The 19,627-nt window shown below is 51.3% G+C and overlaps 2 protein-coding genes across 12 annotated transcripts in view; one reads left to right on the top strand and one right to left on the bottom strand.

The window, feature by feature from the left end:
- Positions 1 to 3,579: 3,579 nt before the first annotated feature.
- The window catches only part of FCSK (fucose kinase), a 17,864-nt gene continuing 1,816 nt past the window's right edge, over positions 3,580 to 19,627 (top strand). Inside the window, exons 1-22 of one of the 9 annotated variants that reach the window (XM_072967699.1) lie at positions 3,580 to 3,710; positions 5,375 to 5,437; positions 7,788 to 7,888; positions 8,263 to 8,397; positions 9,183 to 9,233; positions 10,238 to 10,363; positions 10,718 to 10,790; positions 11,179 to 11,276; positions 11,686 to 11,766; positions 12,328 to 12,447; positions 12,625 to 12,796; positions 13,200 to 13,312; positions 13,921 to 14,022; positions 14,144 to 14,314; positions 14,784 to 14,848; positions 15,185 to 15,555; positions 16,133 to 16,343; positions 16,514 to 16,680; positions 16,774 to 16,995; positions 17,348 to 17,491; positions 17,654 to 17,773; positions 19,367 to 19,554. In XM_072967699.1, the coding sequence (XP_072823800.1) occupies positions 9,231 to 9,233; positions 10,238 to 10,363; positions 10,718 to 10,790; positions 11,179 to 11,276; positions 11,686 to 11,766; positions 12,328 to 12,447; positions 12,625 to 12,796; positions 13,200 to 13,312; positions 13,921 to 14,022; positions 14,144 to 14,314; positions 14,784 to 14,848; positions 15,185 to 15,555; positions 16,133 to 16,343; positions 16,514 to 16,680; positions 16,774 to 16,995; positions 17,348 to 17,491; positions 17,654 to 17,773; positions 19,367 to 19,554 (2,547 nt within the window). In that variant the 5' untranslated portion in view covers positions 3,580 to 3,710; positions 5,375 to 5,437; positions 7,788 to 7,888; positions 8,263 to 8,397; positions 9,183 to 9,230. Of the gene's footprint in view, positions 3,711 to 5,374; positions 5,438 to 7,787; positions 7,889 to 8,245; positions 8,398 to 9,182; positions 9,234 to 10,237; positions 10,364 to 10,717; positions 10,791 to 11,178; positions 11,277 to 11,685; positions 11,767 to 12,327; positions 12,448 to 12,624; positions 12,797 to 13,199; positions 13,313 to 13,920; positions 14,023 to 14,143; positions 14,315 to 14,783; positions 14,849 to 15,184; positions 15,556 to 16,132; positions 16,344 to 16,513; positions 16,681 to 16,773; positions 16,996 to 17,347; positions 17,492 to 17,653; positions 17,774 to 19,366; positions 19,555 to 19,627 lie in introns of all 9 variants that reach the window. The other 8 variants (XM_072967700.1, XR_012075756.1, XM_072967697.1 and 5 more) reach the window with 8 other exon arrangements.
- The window catches only part of COG4 (component of oligomeric golgi complex 4), a 26,420-nt gene continuing 25,156 nt past the window's right edge, over positions 18,364 to 19,627 (bottom strand). The window contains exon 20 of one of the 3 annotated variants that reach the window (XM_031680815.2): positions 18,364 to 19,301. The gene's annotated coding sequence lies outside the window, so the exon portion shown is untranslated. Of the gene's footprint in view, positions 19,302 to 19,348; positions 19,472 to 19,627 lie in introns of those variants that run through there. The other 2 variants (XM_031680814.2, XM_072967705.1) reach the window with 2 other exon arrangements.

Below are 19,627 nucleotides of genomic sequence, written 5' to 3'. Positions count from 1 at the left end.
GTCATCCTTCCATTTGTGCCCCAACCTTAGTGTCCTAGGGGTCTCATTTCAAGGGACCCACTTTCCACTAATGTTCTATGCACTGGGTCAGCCTTCGACATTATAGGTCCTGTGAGATGCTCCCCCAAAAAGGATTCCCTAGCCTAAAATGTTTGTGAAATGCTTTATATGTTAGCCTAAAGCTTCCCCATGCACACAGGTATTTTTTTTCCCCTAGCTTTATCCACTGAGAAAGCCTGGGAGCAGTGACACCTTATTAGTAACAACCACACTGAGCTTGTTATTTTATTAAATTGAGGTGAAATTCATATAACATAACATTCAATTAACCATTTTAGAGCATACAATTTAGTGTATTTATTAATATTCACAATGTTTTATAACCAATATCTCTATCTAGTTCCAAAACATTTTCATCACCCCAAGAGAAAACCCGCTAAGCAATCATTCCCCATTCTCCCCACTCCCAGCGCCTGGCAACCATTCATCTGTTTCCTATCTCTATGGATTTAATTATTTTGGATATTTCATATACAAGAAATCATACACTATGTGGTCATTTGTGTCTGTCTTCTTTCACTTCGCATGTTTTCAAGATTCATCAATGTTGCAGTATGTATTAGTATTTCGTTCTTTTTTTATGGCTGAAAAATATTCCACTGTATGGATATATCACATTTTGTTTATCCAGAATATTGGATTTCTTTTCCATTTTTCTTTTCTTCCAGTATATTAGTTTTTTAAAGTTGTGAGAAGAAAATAAACCAGTCTACCTTTGTTTAATGGACCTGCACGCCCTCCGCTGCAACACTTGTTAATATCCTATAGAAGCACACTTTGAAAAATACTGCACAAGATATTTACCAAAGGCAGGTCAGGCTCTGAGGAACAGGGGCTGTTTAATGATAAAGTAAACTTAATAGCTCTCCAGAAAGAGTTTGCTGTTTGGTTATCCTATCAGGTCTGGGTTTTGATTATTTAAAACCATACCAGTGGCTTCAGTTTCTCCTTGGAAGACTCAGCAGGAGAATTTAATAGCCTCTCCCTACTTTCTTCAGCCAGTTTCCATCTCTTTGCCAGTCTCCCTGCAGTAAATTCTCTTGGTTCTATCCCTTTACAGGGGTGGTGCACCCATTCCCCAGCCGTTGTGAGTGTTGGCTGCTAATGTCTCATATCTCTGCCCTTCTCTATAGAATTGTTCTCAGTCCCTGTGAGTTGCTTTGCCCAGAGATGCCTGGGAAGTTATGCTCCTCCTTTCCCCACCTCCCCTAGGTCTGCAGTCCATGAATGACAGATGTGAGGTACAAAGCCCAGCTCCCTTGCTTCCAAGAGGGATAAACCTTGTGGTGCATTTTATGCTCCAGGGCTCCCCATAGGATCAGGCAAAGGCTAGACTTAGCTGAACCCCCATCTTTGCTTGACTTCTTCCCCTGCCCTATACTGCCTCCCTCACTGCCCTAATAAATCATTTGCACAAGAATCTCTTTCTCAAGCTCTGTATCTAGGGAACTCAACCTAAGATATCCCTGTGGGTAGTCCTGGCTCTCAGGGGGATTTCCTGCTACCAGCAGCAGCCACACATCTCATGCAGGATCCTGCAGAATGTACCTCCTCCTAGAAGCCTTCCAGAACTGCACTCTCACATTCTGACAGCATGATTGTTTAACAAGGAAGTTAGACGCCTACTCTGTGCCAGGCACTGTGCCAAACCCTTCATATACGTTAGCTCACTGAATCCTCCCAACAACCTGGTTAGGCAAATACTACTGTATTCTTACAGGGGAATGAAACTGGTGCTCAAAGAGGTCGAGAGGTTTGCTCACTGTCAGAAAGTGATGGGAACTGGGGAGAATTTGTCTAATTCCAAACCCTGTATTTAACCACTAAAATTTGCCCTATATTATGGCATCAGAATGCTTTTTATGTCTGTATCTACCCCAGACAACGTGCCTACACACAGAGCAGAGAGCTACATGTTTTTGTGTCTGCTACTGACAGATTGCACTGAGGGCTTTATCCTGTTTAAACAAACAAACAAACCTTCCCTGAGTATCTTAGTTAGTGGCCTTGAAGCCACTCCCCACCTGGCCAGCATGCTTGCCCTAGGAGGTGGCACAAAGCCCTTCGCCTCTGAGCATCTTGGAGCACACTGTTTTCCTTGAGCCCCCGCCAAAGCTGCAGCTGCAGGCATCCCTGACTTCCACTTTACTGCAGAGTGGGGATCTGCATTGCTGAGAACAACAGTAGTGGGAAACAGCTCATCACCTCCCTGGAGGCCTCCTGGGTTCACAGGAGAAAAGAGCAGGTGCTAAAGTGTGTGGGAAGGAGGATGAGACTTCGGCCAAGAGAAGAGGGGCCTGACTCTAGTGGGAGAAGATTGAGGGAAAGAGAGAGATATAGGGGAGGAGGCAGAGTAGTGAGAGCTGAGCAGGGGACTATTCTATATTCATTCAGTCAACAAATTGTTTTAACCACCTACAATGTCCTAGGCAGATTCTAGTTAGAGGATACAATAGTGAGCAAATCTACTACTGTTTTAATGAGGCCCTGTGGGAATAACAACATTTTAAAATAATCATAATAGTAGTTAATATTTTGGGAGCCTTTACTATGGAGTCAAGCATTTATTTATCTTATCCTCATAAAAATCTCAGGCATTTGATACTAATACAGATGCATTTTACAGATGAAGACAAGGGAATACAGAGTAGCCAACGACTAGTCAAGGTTGCACAGTGTTAGAGCAAGGTCACCTATCTTCTTTGAGACTGACTATTGGACCTCTCAGGCTCCTTATTAATGACAGTAGATTTGGAAAGTATATTCTTGTAAGAAAAATTCAAAAAATACCAATTAAGCTCAAGTTCTCCCTGCCTATCCCTATGCCTGGTAGTCTCCACCTCACAGTGTGCTCCTTCCAGTCCCGTTCCTGTCCACATGTACTATATGTCCACATATATGACTTTTGACCTGGGTGGCTTCCCATAGATAATGTTCTTCAATAAATGTCTTGAATGTCTTTGCCTATTGTACATATAGATCTAGCTCATTATTTCTAACTGCTGCATAGTATTCCATCCCATGGATGTGTCTAGTTTAGTTTTCCAGTACTCTAGAGAGTGTGTTTCCAATTTTCCACTATTACAAACAACGCTGCCATTCATAACTTTCCAAAAAAGCTGCAGAGTTGGAAAGTTTCTACCAGAGGACTCACGTGATGAACCCGCGAAAGCATTGCCAATTGGCCGATCCTAGGGTAGTCGCTTATGCTGGGACGACATCACTGTCTCCCCTGGTCCCCTCGTTTTTTTTTTTTTTTTAATCTTCGGAGAAAAGCGGCGCCCCCAGGCCTGGCCAGGGGTTTAAACAAACAAACAAACAAACAAACCAACCCCCAAACTGGAACCCCGAGTCCCAGAAAACAAGCTGTGTCTTTAAGACCCACCGGTCCCTCTGGGAGTTGTAGTTTTACCACCCAGCGAAGCCGCCTTCTCCCCTCACCTCCCTTCTCCATGTGAAGACTCACTGCCCTTGAGGAAAGCGCTGCCTTGACCATCTCCGCTAGCTCATGCGGTATCTCGGAGCTGGTCTTTGGGGGAGGACAAGCCAGGGCGGGCAGAGGAGTGAAACTACATTTCCCAGGGTGCACCGCTAAGGCACCCACAGCCCACGTTAAAGAGCCCGCTGCGCTGAATGCCCGGCCGAGGCAGGTACGTCGGTCCGCTTGGGTCCCGAAGCCGCGTACCCCAGTCCCCGCGTCTTTTCCCCGACCACACTCTTGGACCACTAGGAGTCAGCTAGGCCACTGGCTGCCCAGTTCCTACTAGGGAAGAGTCTCCGGGAACTCTGCCAGCGCCGTAAGGGCGTGTCCCTCTACCAGTTGGTCTGGGTCTTTCCACGGAAGCTCCGGGACCTGGGGACACCCGGGACAGGAAGGACAGGCAGGTGGGCCGCTGGATGTTGGCGCTGCTGATTTTGGTTTGAGGTCGCCTCTCCTGCCTCAGTTTACCCCATCGGGGCTCATGATTATCCGCAAATCTCAATTATATGCCGTTTGTGCAATTTGCAACGTGATTTTATTCCCAGTCACCTTTCTTCTGCTTTTTTCTTTCTTTTTTTTTCAGAAGGCAAATCAGGCCCCTCTGTGAGCCTGTTTTTTTCTCTTTAAAGCTCTAAAATGCAAAATCCCTGCCCCATCTCTCTTTGAAAGCGTACATGAAGAGGCATTATTTTTTTCTGTCCGTGACTCCCGTTCCCTATCAGTTTTGGGCAGCATGTGGCTGAGAATATTAAAAACGATTTCTACTTAGCTTCACTAGATGAAGTTCTATTGGAAGTGTGCAAAATGTTGGCACAGAGCCCTGAATTCTCTAAGATTTCCGTACAAATGTCAGGTATAACAAAGGGCAAAGACTCCAGGAGAGATTTTTTGTTTCTACGGGGTGGCTAAGAACATGAATCTTGGAGTTGGACATACCTGACCTGCCTATACTAGCTGTATATAACCTTGGGCAGACTGTTTCATCTCTTTAAGCTACAGTTTCCTTACATATAACATGGATGTGGTAATAGTCAATTCATAGGGCTGTTGAGTGGGTCACATGAGCTGATACCTCAATGTCTTTGGTGTGGTGCCTGAAAAAAACACTCCATAAGCTACTGGTACCATTCCTTTTGTGTTCTCAAAATACCTTTTAGGCTGATCTGGCTACATAGCCTTAGTGGATGTTCCCAGGCCTTTCCTGATTTTTTCTTCTTCAGGGACATTTTTTTTTCTTTTTTGAGTTTTAGGGTAGAGGTAATTAGATTTATTTATTTATCTTTAATAGAGATACTGGGGATTGAACCCAGGACCTCATGCATGCTAAGCAGGCACTCTACCACTGAGCTATATCCTCCCCTATTTCAGGGGCATTTTTGACCCAGAGTATATTTCAGAGCCTTCACTCCAACATGCTTCAGGGTCAAGTTAAACTCTCCTGCTGCTATTCTCCATTGGAGAGAACTACCATTCTATGAGCTCCTGCTGTGTGCCACATATTTTATGTTTTATTTAGTGCAACAGTCCTAGGAGGTTGGTGTCTTTGGCTCCAGTTTTCAGATTAGGAAATTGAGGCTTAGAGAGGTTAAGTAACCTGTTTAAGACCACACAGGAAGAGGCAGAGATGGAGGCAGGCTCTGGGGGTTGATTCCCAGACCAGGACTATTCCTCTGCCCCAGTCTCTAGTAAGGTACAGTCCAGATCATGCTGTCTTCCCTCCTCTGCCCATGACCTGTCACCTGCCCATGGCTCCTGGTCACTATGCTGAAACCAAGACTGGGCTCAGACCTTTGGAATCTCCTTGGAGCATTTCTTCCTTGTTTTTTTTTCCAGTGCCTTCACTTGGGATCAAACATCATTGTCACCATTACCTAAATAAGAATCTGAGAGATCCAGGTCAGTCATGACTGCATTTGTAAAGTAGACAGAATACTTACCTGGCAGTGGTGTTGTGAGGATGAAAAATCATAGTGTCTTAACTATGGATCAGAATGGGTGAGTGAGCTCACTCCTGGCGGCTGTTATCATTAATGTCATCATCCCCATTTCATTGTCACCTTGTATTGGGCACTTTACATACATTTAGTACTTTTGTTCTTTACTCAATCCTGCAAAGTAGGTTTGATGTAGTGGTAAAGAGAATGGACTCTGGGAAAAAGGTGTCTGGGTTCAAATTTGGCTCTACCACTTGTTAGCTGTGTGACATTGGGTAATTTACTTAATTTCTCTGTACCTCGGTTTCTTCATCTTTAAGGATAAAGAAAGTACTTCCCAGACATTAAGTTAGAAGTTCTTACAGTAGTTTTACCTTTGAAGATGCCAAGTGAAGATGATACACTTCCTATGTTGGTTCAGATCCTTGGAGAAGCAGACAAGATGGGATTAGACTTGCAAGAGATTTATTGGGGGAGGGAGGAAGGGGAGGGAGCTGGACGAAATAAGGAGAGCTGTCAGTTTGCATTCCATGTCTGCTTCCTGAGACAGAGCACCGGAAGGAAGAAAGGTATAGGTGGAAGGCTCTCAGATTGCAGTGCAGTTCTAAGACAATTTCTTTTGGGTTGGTGGGGAGTTCTGGAGCCAAGGTTGCCTGTCAGAGGATCCCCATTTTGCAGGAATGGGTCTGTCTTCATGTCATTGGCTAGTGGGAAGCATGGCCTCCGTGTGAACAAGATGGGGCATCTGTCAGTTACACTTCCCACTACGGGAGGCCAGAGAGGGTTAGGGGTGCCAAAGATCACTGAAGGAGTTTGTGGCCAGTCTGGAATCCCCGGCCACCCTCTTTTCTGGGAAGGCCAGATGGGCAACCTGGGGAATGACTTTGACCTCAGGTGCCCGGACAAGATCTCTAGCTCATATTTCCCCTCTGGGTTTCCCTCATGGGCTGAGCAGGGAACAGACCAGTTTCTGTTAGTTGTGGAGGCTTCCCTGAAAGCTTGTGGGAGTGTGGGTGTTGCTAAGTGGCAGTTCTATCAGCCTTAACCATAGGTTTGGTGGCAGCAGCATCTGGCATAAGAAGAAACCGTTAACTGAGGTTCAAGTTTCCTGTTAGCTCTGGCTGGGGCATGGGCTGACTGCTGGACCTGTGTGCAGGGCACCTCTAGGATGGCATGAGCTCAGTCCATGTCCCTCCCCACACAGAGCTTCAGGGGCTGGGGGAAAGAGGTGGGGATGGGCTATTTAATGGGACAGCAGCTGGGACCCTGCCAGAGGTGGATGCCCATGCACTCCTAGGGACTCATCTACGTTGGTCCTGGGGAGGCCAGAGCTTTGGAGTCAAATTGGTTTCTTGTCTGGTAGGAGAGGAGTGTTGGGAGGAATGGGAGCGGGTGAAGCCACAGCTTTGGCCTCACCTTCCCCTCACTTGCTCACGGTGCTCTGGAGGAAGATGGCTGACAGGTGGGGTTACAGCCCCTTTCTGGCTTGGAGACTCTGAGAAGGGAGGTCCCTTCTGAGGCCCCTGTGGTGGGTGCTGTTGGCACACTGCCCAGATCCCCTTGAACAGGCTGGAACTCCCCTCCCACAGCTGCCCTCTTCTTCAGGAAATTGCCCTAGGCCTCAGAAACCTGGAAATTAGAACCACCCTCCCCCAGCTCACAGCTAATAATTGGACAATGAGAGGTCTGCGGTAAGAAACGGCAGCCCCTTGCCTTAAGGTGGGACCCACGGCCAACCCCACTCTGCTCCCCTTACTTCCTCTCCTGAGGAAATCACATGCACCCAGATTGATAAAATCAAAGATATCCTTATCATATGACCCAGTAATCCCACACCTAAGTATCTAGGAGAGATGAAGTCTTATGTTCACACTAAACCTGCACATGAATGTTTATAACAGCTCTGTTCATGATTGCCAAAACCTGGAAGCAGCCCAGTGGGTGGGTGGAGAAACAGACTGTGGAATGTCCGTGTGATGGAATAGTGCTTGGCCAAAAAAGAGAAAGAACTATGGATATACACAGCCAACTTGGATGAATCTCAGAGGCATTATGTTGAGTGAAATAAGCCAATCTCAAAAGATTACATTCCAACTATAGCTTTGGAGAACAGATGGCTGGTTGTCAGGGGTGCAGGATGGAGGAGGGTGTGACTGCAAAGGGTTAGCTTGTGGGACTTTTTTTGGATGTAGAGGTCATGACCACAAGAATCTGTACATATGTTAAAATTCATAAAACTATTTACAACCCAAAAAATCAATTTTAAGATATGATAATTAAAAAAATTCACATATACCCATATCTCTGCCCAGAAAGCCAACTTTGACAGAAATGGAGCAGCCGAAGGGGGTTGATTGGACGGTCATCATCCTGACATGCCAGTACAAGGACAGCGTTGAGGTCTTCCAGAAAGGTAGGGGACCCTCCCTCCCTGCTCTGATGTAGAACACCGTTTGTCTTCCTTGCCACATACCCCTACAGCCCCAGGAGCCAGGCAGACCTGGGTTCAAACTCAGATTCTGCTTTTTCCTAGCCATGTGACCTCAGGCACATATTACTTCACTAAGACTCAGTCTTCTCATCTGTGAAATGGGAGTAATTGTACTTACCTCACAGAGTTGGGCAAAGATCTAGTGAGCTACTGCATGAAAAGCTACTAAGTCAAAGAAGATAAAATAGTGACTGTCAAGGTTTGCTTTAGGTGCTTGGGACCAGGGCGGGGAGACTTGGAGGGTGGGCAGGGCAGGTCCCAGCCACGTTCTGACCACAGAGCTGGAAATACGACAGAAGCGAGAGCAGATCCCTGCCAGGACGCTGCTGCTGGCTGTGGAGGACCCCGAGGTTCGTGTGGGCAGTGGAGGAGCCACCCTCAATGCCCTGCTGGTGGCTGCTGAGCACCTGAGTGCCCGTGCAGGCTTCACTGTGAGTGCTCCCAAAGTGGCTCTCTTGGCACAGCAGGGATGGGGGCTTCAGACAGAGTCTTTCCAAGGTCCCAGCTCTTCTGGCTCTGTTGCCCTGCCCGTTTGGCATCAGTTTTTACATCTGTAAATTGGGCAGACTCATCCAGGTCAGGGTAGAAGGCAGGGCTAGCCTTTGTAGTGGTTTTAGAAAGTTGGAGCCAGGATCTCAGAATTAGGCTTTCTGGCTTCTCTGGAAGAATCTCATCTTGCTACCCTAGGCTCTCTTTCTCACATAGCACGGCTTGCTTTAACTGAGATACGGCGGGCCTCATTTGCACAGGGGATGGGTGTCATCGTCCCCACTGGGCCCACATTCCACACACACCCAGCCACTTCACTTGGTCACCTTGCCTGCATGGCACCCTGGCATAGTGAGCAAAGGTGGTCACAGACATGGACACGCTCTGGTGATGGGGTTGCTAGGTACCTGCAGGGGAGGGGACCACTGTGTGGTTGCCATGGAGCTGACTTACTATGAGTCACCCCACCAGCTAGCCCCACATTCTTGCCTTCAGCCTTCCCAAAAAAGGGGACTGGGGACAGCCCAACTGGAGGGCCATTGTGCCTCCTTATCCAGGAGGGGCCAGGGCTGCCTCCTGCCTGTCTGTGACCATTAGTCTTGACCTTGCCTATTGTTCCTTTGGTACTTGTGTGGATTTGTGCTGGAGTCTCTCTCTGGACAAGAGGGTGCCATCCTTGGTTGCCATCTGCAGACCTCTGGCAACAGGGCTCTTCCACGTTTGACAGGTGGTCACGTCAGATGTTCTGCACTCAGCCTGGATCCTCATCCTGCACATGGTTAGTAGAATACTGGGAAGGGGCCATGCTGAAGGCTAGAACCATTGTTCCTCCGGTTGGATAGGTTTTGGGGCATCTTTTACCTTTGTGTGCAAGGTGTTCATCATGCAAATCCAGAAGAATCAGAATCAGAGTTGATCCAAGTGTCCAAAATAGGGAACTCTTTAAATATAAACAGCATATCCTCTTGGCGGAATATTAGGCAATGATTAAAATATCCATTTAACTCTGTGCGTTGACCTGAAAAGAGACTTACCAGCTCTGGGACCTGGGGCAAGTCACTTGACCCTTTCTAGGCCTCAGTTTCTTCATCCATAAGAGGACGGCAGGAGTTCGTGCTTTGTGTTGATGTGCTGAGGTGACCCGTTAAATGCTTAAATTGGGGCCTGGCCTGGCTCTCCATGAGCATCAGTGAATATATTTTCATTGGTCAGTAAGAAAGTCCAGCCACACAAGTTTGTGTAGAATGATCTCACTTTTTTTTTTAATGATTTCAGTTTTTTTTTAACTGGAAATTTGATTGTGATCATTCTAGATCTACGTGTAAGAAATAATCCAGAAAGAAGTCTTTGTAAACTTTGCCCAGACCCCCACAGTGGTCATATTTTCTAAAACTATAGTATAATTGCAGCCAAGATATTGACATTGAAATAGTTCCCAATCTTATTTCCCCACTTTGATTTGTACTAGTGTGTGTGTGTGTGTGTGTGTGTGCGCGAGAGAGCGAATTTTTGTCTCCACCTTTTTCATTTTTTTAAAAAAAAATTGAAAAGATATTCATATGAGGTATATGAAAGAGTGTACCTCAAAAGGAGTGCAGTGGTTATTATCCCTGAAGGATTGTTTTTCTGTTTGCATATCTGCATTTTCTAGTTTTTTTTTTTACCATAATTATGTTATTAAAACAATCATAAGGTGGTCTTTGTAAAAGTCCTGTAGCTTGATGGCTTTCCACCCAGGCTCTCTGCCTCAAGCTATTCTGCCTGTCCCTGCTCCCACCCTAGGGCCGAGACTTCCCCTTTGATGACTGTGGCCGGGCCTTCACCTGCCTCCCTGTGGAGAACCGTCAGGCCCCTGTGGAGGCTGTAGTTTGCAACCTGGACTGCTTGCTGGACATCATGAGCCATCGGGTGAGGCAGGCTACTGCCATGGGGCTTTGTCCTCCTGCTTTCCCACTGCGCCACCAGCTGTAGTCTGTGTTGGCTCAGATGGGGGACGCCAGGAACAATGGCTCTGGGTGCCTAGAGTTAGTTAGAGCTTCAGGAAGTTAGCATTGGCCACACTAGGAGGAGGTATGGCCCCAGGAAGTAAGCAGGAGGGCTGGCATTGTCACCACATATCTCGGGAGGTCCCTGTTACCTCAGCAGCCCAAGGTCCCCTGGACAAGACAGCTGCTGGAGCACGTGGAACAGGCTGAGACTGGCTGTTTGGGGGCAGAGGAAGGGCTGGGCCCGGCCACCAGCTGCATTCTCTCTCCCCCACAGCTGGGCCCTGGCTCCCCACCAGGTGTGTGGGTCTGCAGTACTGACATGCTGCTGTCTGTTCCTACAAACCCAGGTGAGCCTGAGAAGGCTTGGGACCCCCTTCCCTAGCCGCAGCCAGGGTGGGCTCTGCCTTTCTTCACCCACCCCGTCTCTGGGCCTGGCCTGCTGCCCTATTTAGAGGGAGAAGCTATAAGATATGAAGGATGAAGCCTAAACTGGAAGCAGGGTTTCCCCCACTGGAGACACTCAGCCTTGCCCCTTTTGCCCCTAAGGCTTCTGTAAATGAACTTTAGGAGGGGAGGTGGTGGTGTTCTCCCAGAGGAATGTCATTTGGCTTTGGAAACTGTATTCCTGTAGAGATGCCTGGATGTCCCTGCCCTGAGCTCTTGCCTCCTCTTGGCCAGGGCCCTCTGCCTTGGGTTGGGGGTCCCTGGAGAGCCTCCTGACTCCCCCACCTACAGGGATCAGCTGGGATGGCTTCCAGGGAGCCAGAGTGATCGCCCTTCCAGGCAGCATGACCTACGCCCAGAACCACGGTGTTTACCTCACTGACTCCCAGGTAGTGCCCCTGGGGTAGTGGTGTGGACAGCTGAGCCTTCTTCCTGGGATGGCTTCCTCATCCTGTGCTCTGGGAAGCCTCATCCTGGACTTTCTGGCATGGTCTGGATTCAGAGGAGTTCCCCCCATGGCAGCAGCTCTTGTGTTCACTTAGCCTTTTGCCAAACATGAATTACACACTGACCCTGTGCCAGGCCCTGTGCCTGGGCTTGGGGCTGTGGAGACATTCAAAATCTTCCCTCTGCCTCTAACAGCAGAAGGTGGGGGTCTCGGGTGCTTGTGTCCCTGGGAGTACTCTGGGACCTGTCAAACTTGTGTCCTAGATTTTCATCTGGAGAACACGCTTGCGAGCCCTCCTTCCTGATCCTCTCTTGCTCGCTTCCCTAACTCTGTTTTCTCCCTCCATGTAGGGCTTCGTTTTGGACATTTACTACCAGGGCACCAAGGCAGAGATCCAGCAATGTGCCAAGCCTGATGGTCGGGTACCACTGGTATGACTGCCAGGTCCAGGTTGGGGGCCTTTGGAGACTATGGGCTGGGGGAGGGAGGGTTTGCTTTCCTGCCCAGGGCAGATTGTCACTCCTAGATCTTGGGGCAGGCTAGAACCTGAATCTGAGGAAGATCTGGCACTGGCATTCAGGGGAGCAGGTGGGGCCAGAATCTGAAGAAGAGGTAGCCTTTGAATTCAGGGTCTTATCCCAAACCAGAAAGGCTAGAACCAGACTAGGGGGGTGGGTGTCCTTCTAGAATTAAGGACAAAAATACAAGTCGTGAGTAGGGGCTTGGGACTAGACCATAGCGAATATGGAGAACTGGGTTTGGGAGGAGACCTGAATATTGAGGAGGTCCCAGAAGGTGCCTGCTGAGGCACCCTTGGTGGGAGGTGCCCCCAGTAAGCCTGGAATCTGGATGCTGGAGTGGCCCAGAAGATGAAGGACCCTGTCCGATGTGGTAGCCAGACTTGCTCAGCCTATCTGCACCTACCCTCCCTTACTCTGGGGCAAGCCTGGCCCCAGGGTCTCCCACCTGACCCTTGTGTGGGCCCTCTCCAGGTTTCTGGGATTGCCTTCTTCTCTGTGGAGACTGCTGAGCACCTCCTGGCCACCCATGTGAGCCCGCCTCTGGACGCCTGCACCTACATGGGCTTGGACTCTGGAGCCCGGCCTGTCCAGGTGACTGGGATTAGGGGCTGGGAGGTCATGGCCTGGGTGAGAGGCACTGACACTGACAGCATGGCTGTTACCTCAGGCCAGTCCTTTCTGCTCTCTGTGTCAGTGTCTCTAAAGATGGAACTGCCCCAGCTCAACCTAGGAACTCACTAATAGCAGTGCTTCCTACCCTTGCCCCAGCTGTCTCTATTTTTTGACATCCTGCTCTGCATGGCCCGAAATGTGAGAAGGGAGGACTTCCTGGTGGGGCGGCCCCCGGAGATGGGGCAAGGTGATGTGGACGTCGCAGATTATCTGCATGGCGCCCGGGCTGAGCTGTGGAGGGAGCTTCGTGATCAGCCCCTCACATTGGGTGGGTACTGCCTCTTGGCTCTCCAGAGTGGGGAGGTCATGGGAGTGAGGACCTCCAGAATGAGGCTCCAGTCCCACCTGCCTGGCCCCCAGACTTCTGAACCAGGCAGGCCTAGTGAGTGCATGAATTGGAAAATTACCCCAGAGTCTCCTGCTGAGGAAATTCTTCCCTTCTTCCTTTGTCTCATTCCTGGGCTCCAGTCCTGGTCTTTCTACTTTCTAGCTGCTTGACTTTGGGCAAGTTGCTGAGCCTCTCTGGATCTGTTTCCCCATCAGCAGAATGGGCTCATTTCCATACCTGCCCTCCCAGGGCCTGATGAAAATGTGTCTTCTGGTGGGAGGCCCAGTCTGGTATCAGAGCTGCAGCAGGCAGGGGGTTGGGGTCAGTATTTGTATCTTTGCAGCATATGTCCCTGACGGTAGCTACAGCTACATGACCAACTCAGCCAGTGAGTTCCTGCACAGCCTCACATTCCCAGGAGCTCCTGGGGCCCAGATCGTGCACTCCCAAGTGGAGGTAAGGCCAGAAGAGCCTACTGGATGGGGGCTGCAGAGAGGGGAAGGAATAGCTCATGCTTGGGACAGATTACCTATGAGTGTAGGTGTTATCCTCATTTCTCGCATGAGGCACTGGAGGCTCAGAGAGGTTAAGTTACTTGCCTAAGGCCACAGAGCCAGTAAGTGGCCAAGTCAGGATTCTGCATCCAAGTCTGCCAGATTGAGAAGCTAGAGAAGACTGCCCCAACCCTTTCTAAGGGGTCTGCTTGGGGATTCAGGCACATTTGTGGTGATGGGGGCAGGTAGAGTTCAGAGTGGCCTTCAGGATGGCAGGGGTCAGGGTAGCTAGACAGGTGAGAGAGGTTTTTCTGGGGGAGCTGTCATCTAGTGGGACCTCCATTACTGAGTTCAGATTTCCTCTGGAGGAGAAGGCCGGGAGAGTGTGCCCCTGGGGGACAAGGTGGGATGGGAGTCAGTCTGAGGCTGGGGCCAGGGAGGTACAGAGAGGGATCTGGCTGGTCGACAGGCATGGGGAGCATCAGGAATTCTGGCTGGGGCCTTGGCTGTGAAGGAGGACTAGGGCAGCCACTGCCCTCATGCTTCACAACTTTCTCCCTGGCTTCACAGGAGCGGCAGCTACTGGGGACTGGGAGTTCTGTGGTCAGCTGCCTGCTGGAGGGCCCTGTGCAACTGGGTCCGGGAAGTGTCCTGCAGCACTGCCACCTGCGGGTGAGGCCTGAGAATGCAGGCAGAGGGAAGGCAAGGCTATGGGGGCCAAGGTCCTATGTGTCTTGGGCTGGTGCTTGGGGCTGTGCTGCCCTAGTGGGATGCCTGTTCTCTCCCCTATCAGGGCCCCATTCACATCGGCACTGGCTGCTTTGTGAGTGGCCTGGATGCAGCCCAGTCCGAGGCACTGCATGGCTTGGAGCTGCGTGACCTGATCCTGCAGGGACACCACATGCAGCTACATGGCTCCCCTGGCCGGGCCTTCACTCTCACTGGCCGACTGGACAGCTGGGAAGTAGGTGCTCACTGTCGCCCCCATCTTTAGACTTTGGGGAGCCCTGGGGTTCCCAGCCCAGCCCCAACTCCACTGCAGGACTCTCTGAGCGCTCACCTGAGAGATAGGCTGTGTGGAGGGTGTGGCCAGTATAGTCTGAGTACCTTCCTCCTTGGCTCCTCTGAGGTGGGCTAGGTGGGGACTTTTATCCCCATTTTACAGGCCAGAGACTGAGGTTCAGAGAGGGAGGTGACCTCCTTGGGCTGCGGAGCCAGTTATGGTGGGTCTGGCCTAGAGTCAGGTTCTTCTCCAAGTTCCAGGCACTTGGGCAGGAGTGTTGAGGTCCAGGGCTTGATGCAGTGTTTCAGAATTGCCTGTGTGCCCCCATCTCTCTGTTCCTTCTTGAGTAGTTCCTGGTCCTCTGGCCTTATTGTCCATAACCCCTTCCTGTGGCCCCTGCAGCCCTAACTGCTTCCTTCTCTTCCCCCAGAGACAGGGGACAGGAACGTATCTCAACATGTCTTGGAGTGAATTCTTCCAGAAGACAGGCATTCGGTAGGGTTGGTGGCCCTATGGGCCTCTGTGGACCTCAGCAGCCAGGGTGAGGCAGGGAGTGGGAAAGGGGCTGCTCTGGGGCAGGAGCAGGGATTTGCCCTAGCATTTTCTCCCTGGGCAACTTCAAATTCCTGGCCGTGCTCAGGCTTTGGGATTTGTTCAGTGGCCTGGGTAAGGAGGCAGGGCAGCTAGGCCTCCCTCCCTAAATTGCCCATTTGTGCCACCTCTGGAGGAGTTCATCCTTCCTATGAATGAGCTAACCCCCAGCTAACAGGTGGTCAGGGCTTGGTGACCAGGCAGGAGCCCTCCTACTAATGTGTCTTCTCCCCACATCAGAGACTGGGATCTGTGGGACCCAGACATGCCCCCCACTGAACGCTGCCTTCTCAGTGCCCGCCTCTTTCCCGTGCTCCACCGCTCGAGGGCCCTGGGGCCCCAGGATATGCTGTGGATGCTGGACCCCCAGGATGATGGAGGCAAAGCTCTGCGGGCTTGGCGAACCTCCTGGCGTCTCTCCTGGGAGCAGCTGCAGCAGTGCCTGGACCGGGCTGCCACACTGGCTTCCCGCCGGGACCTGTTTTTCCGCCAGGCCCAGCATAAGGTGAGGCGTGTGCTGGAGGCTCGGCAGGACCTCAGCCTGCGCCCGCTGATCCGGGCTGCTGTCCACGAGGGCTGTCCTGGGCCCCTGATGGCCACATTGGACCAGGGTGAGTGTGCTGGGCACCTGCTGGGAAGCCAGACCCAGCATCACCTGCCCTATCTGCCTGCTAGGTCATCAACCTGAGGGTACTAGGGAGTCATGAGACTTTAAAGCAGGAGAAATGGAGTTAACGTTTAGGTTTCTGGGAAGCTCCATCCCTGTTAGTGGGGAGTTTGGTGAGAAGCAGAGGCTTAGGGCTGGGCCTCTGGGTCCTGTGAGCAGGAGTAAAGCCTGCATGTTCTGTGCTGGGGGCTGGATGTGGGTGAAGAGCTCCAGCAGAGCCCCAAGGGGATGTGACCGGCCCTGTGTAGGGGCCCAGGCACACTGGCTGGGGGCTCAGCCTTAACCTCACAGGCAGCACTTCATTCTCCGCTTAAGTTACTCACTCACGCAGCTGGTGGTGGTTTGCTCCCTGAGCCTGAGCTCTTAATCATTACAAGCGTCTTGGGTAGGAGGTACAGAGGCATGTCTGGGCTGGGGCTGGCAGGATGAGAATTTTGCCAGGCAAGGATACATCTTGGGCAAAAGTATGGGGCGATGGGGGTGGGCTCCCTCCCCAGCTACCCTTAATTCTGGTCCCTCAGTGGCAGCTGGTGCAGGAGACCCTGGTGTGGCAGCCCGGGCACTCGCCTGTGTGGCGGATGTACTGGGCTGCATGGCAGAGGGCCGAGGAGGCTTACGGAGTGGGCCAGCTGCCAACCCCGAGTGGGTGCAGCCCTTCTCATATCTGGAGTGTGGAGACCTGGCAGGGGGCGTGGAGGCACTTGCTCAAGAGCGGGACAAGTGGCTGAGCAGGTGGGTGCTAATGATGTCAAAACCCTTGGAGAAGCCCCCTGCTGTCCTTGGAGGTGGAAACCCAGAGGTGCGGCATCCTCAGATCACCTAGGGCAGTAAGGTCCCCAAAGCCAGGAAGTCTGCCCTCAGTTTGGGGCTCCATCCTGCCATCTCTCCCTTCCCCCTGGTAGACCAGCCTTGCTAGTGCGAGCTGCCCGCCACTATGAGGGGGCTGGGCAGATCCTGATCCGCCAGGCTGTGATGTCAGCCCAACACTTTGTCTCCATGGAACCGGTGGAGCTGCCTGTACCTGGGCAGTGGGTGGTGGCTGAGTGCCCGGCTCGAGTGGATTTCTCTGGTGAGCCCTTTGTGGGGAATGGGGATGACAGCAGCCAGCCCAAAGCTGAGCTAGCAGCCCTGTAACCAGCTTGGTCTTGTTCAACTGCCACAGGGGGCTGGAGTGACACACCGCCCCTTGCCTATGAGCTTGGTGGGGCAGTGCTGGGCCTGGCTGTGCGAGTGGATGGCCGCCGGCCCATTGGGGCCAGGGCACGCCGCATCCCAGAGCCTGAGCTGCGGCTGGCAGTGGGACCTCAGCAGGACAAAATGGCCATGAAGATAGTGTGCTGGAGCCTGGATGACTTGCAGGATTATTGCCAACCCCATGCCCCAGGTCAGGGCACCAATGACATGTGCAGGTGGGGATGGCACACCCAGCCAGCTGGGGGATGGGGGCAGAACCCTAGAGACCGTGCAGACCACGGGGGGCCTGGCCTGAGGGTAAGCCAGTCTGGCGGATGAGCCCTGAGGTCACCCACCCAGGTGAGGGCAGGTGAAGGATGTAGAGCTGGCACATCTGCTGGTGCTGGGGAGCTTAGAGGACATTTTGTGGCTTGGGATGGGGTCTGCACTGCTGCTGGGCATTTATCCCCTAGATGAGTCCCAGGCCAGCCTAAGTGTGGGGTGGGGTGTCTGTTTCTACCCTTGGACACCAAATTCCTTGCTGTGTGCTGCTCATTCTGCAGGTGCTCTGTTGAAGGCAGCCTTCATCTGCGCGGGAATCGTGAGCATCCACTCCAAGCTCCCGCTGAGTGAGCAGCTGCTGTGCACCTTCGGGGGTGGCTTTGAGCTGCACACCTGGTCTGAGCTGCCCCATGGCTCTGGCCTTGGTGAGCAGGCTCTGTACCCCTGCTGCCCATCGACTCCATTCCCCACTTCAGCTTCACCTCTGATCTCCTCCCTGGCCTCTGCCTGGTGGAGAGGGAGTGGGCGGTGCAGGACTGGCTGGACAGACCTGCTTCATGCCTGGTACCCTCCTCTGAACCTCGCAGGCACTAGCAGTATCCTGGCAGGGGCTGCCCTGGCTGCCTTGCAGCGGGCTGCGGGCCGGGCGGTGGGGACGGAGGCCCTGATCCACGCAGTGCTACACCTGGAGCAGGTTCTCACCACAGGTATGGGCAGGAGGGAGGTCACAAGCACTTTTCGAGGGCCTCTGGGGGCTCTCCTGGACTTGCAGACAGCTAGAGAACTATGCTGCTCCTTAAAATGTTTAGAGCTTCCTTCTTATCACTCTGTCTCTCTCGCTCTGATTTTCAACATGAAATATTTCTATCTCAAAGGACTTGATGTAGGAGCACCTACTAAGTGCCAGATTCTGTGCTGCACCTTTCACGTGTGCTAGGTACCTGTTAATACCACGTGCTGTTCTTCATGTCTCTGCTCCCATCCCGGGCTGTCCCTCAGGGTGGGGCTGGGTTAGGAATGAGGACCTTTGACAACTTGCCCCTCCTATGGTTATTTGTGCCCCACTTCCCCCACCTTCTTTGGGAGGCACCCAGTGCATGGCTGTGATCATACAGAATGTCATTAGCACCAGGCTTTTTCTTTCTCCTACTCACCACTGTGGCCCTTTAGAATCCACACACAATGGAGAGCAGTCAGAGGTTTGGCTTTAGAGTGCTCTGGTCACCTCAGGATGCCAGGCCTTATCTCTAGCACGACTCTGGGAAGGAAACTGCCACAAAGACATATAGATGCCTGATTATGGTATCTTCTCTGGCCACTTTGTAGCCTAGCTTCCTCTTTTTATTGTACTATCACATCCGATAATAGGTAGTCATCAAAAGGGGCAGATGGGTAAGCCTTTTCAGTTTTCTTTTGAGGTGTACCATTCATATCCTTCATTTGGTCAAATGACAACTATCTATCAAATATCTACTCTTTATTGGGCCCTGGGGATAAAATGAGCAAAAACAGGGTCCTTGCTACCATATGGTCTATTGAAGACAGATATTAATCAATAACCACTCAAATGAATGTATAATTACAAGCTGTGCTAAGTGCTCTGAAGGAGTAGGGTGCAATTAGGGAGTTCTTGACAATCCAGGCCTGACACTACCTACCATATTTTGGTTGTAAGGTTCCAGATGCCTCCTGCCATTGCATTTTATACTTGAAATCCTTGTAGGCCCTTCCCAAAATATCAAGGGCCTATCCCAGAATTATCTCAAGTTTTGTCATTTTTATATAGCTGCAAGAAGAAAAGAGATCCATACCTTTCATTACTAAGGCAAAATGTGAACAAGCTATTTTAGTTTCAGTAACAGATGCTGAAAAGCTTATTTCTAAATCAACACCCTTTATCAGGAAAGACAGGGTGCAGGGACCGTTAGTCTGTAAGAGAAGTCCTATACCATGCCTCCTCAGGAGGAAAGGTTAGTCTAAGGTTTTATCCTTTGATGTGCTTTACCCCAATTCCAATCACACATTAGTTCTGCAACAAAACTTGGGCCTTGTGTATTCTAAGCTTGGCTCCAGAATGAAGCCCCTTTCCTTGCTGGGTTCATCTTGATCCGAGGGCTGGGGCAGAAGCTGCACAGCTCACTGCACAGCTCACTGCAAAGCTGCACACTTCCCAGCTGAAGTTGTGGGACGCTGTCTTCCCATGCTGGTCCCTGCCAGAGAAGCAGAGCCAAGAGCCTAGAATGGGAGTGGGAAGTTGGGATAGAAGGGAAACAACAGTGATGGGGCCCGGGCTCTTGTAGGAGGTGGCTGGCAGGACCAAGTGGGTGGCCTTATGCCTGGTATCAAGGTGGGACGCTCCCGGGCTCAGCTGCCACTGAAGGTAGAGGTGGAAGAGATCACTGTGCCTGCGAGTTTTGTACAGAAGCTCAATGACCACCTGCTCCTGGTGTACACTGGCAAGACCCGCCTGGCCCGGAATCTGTTGCAGGTGAGCCCTGGCCCCAGAAAGAGGGAGGAAGGCAGACGGCTCAGCTGGGCTGAGACTCTCTGCATGCCTTCTG

This window comes from Vicugna pacos, chromosome 9 (genome assembly GCF_048564905.1).
Source record: "Vicugna pacos chromosome 9, VicPac4, whole genome shotgun sequence".
NCBI lineage: Eukaryota > Metazoa > Chordata > Mammalia > Artiodactyla > Camelidae > Vicugna > Vicugna pacos.
This window is presented reverse-complemented; position numbering and strand designations above follow the sequence as displayed.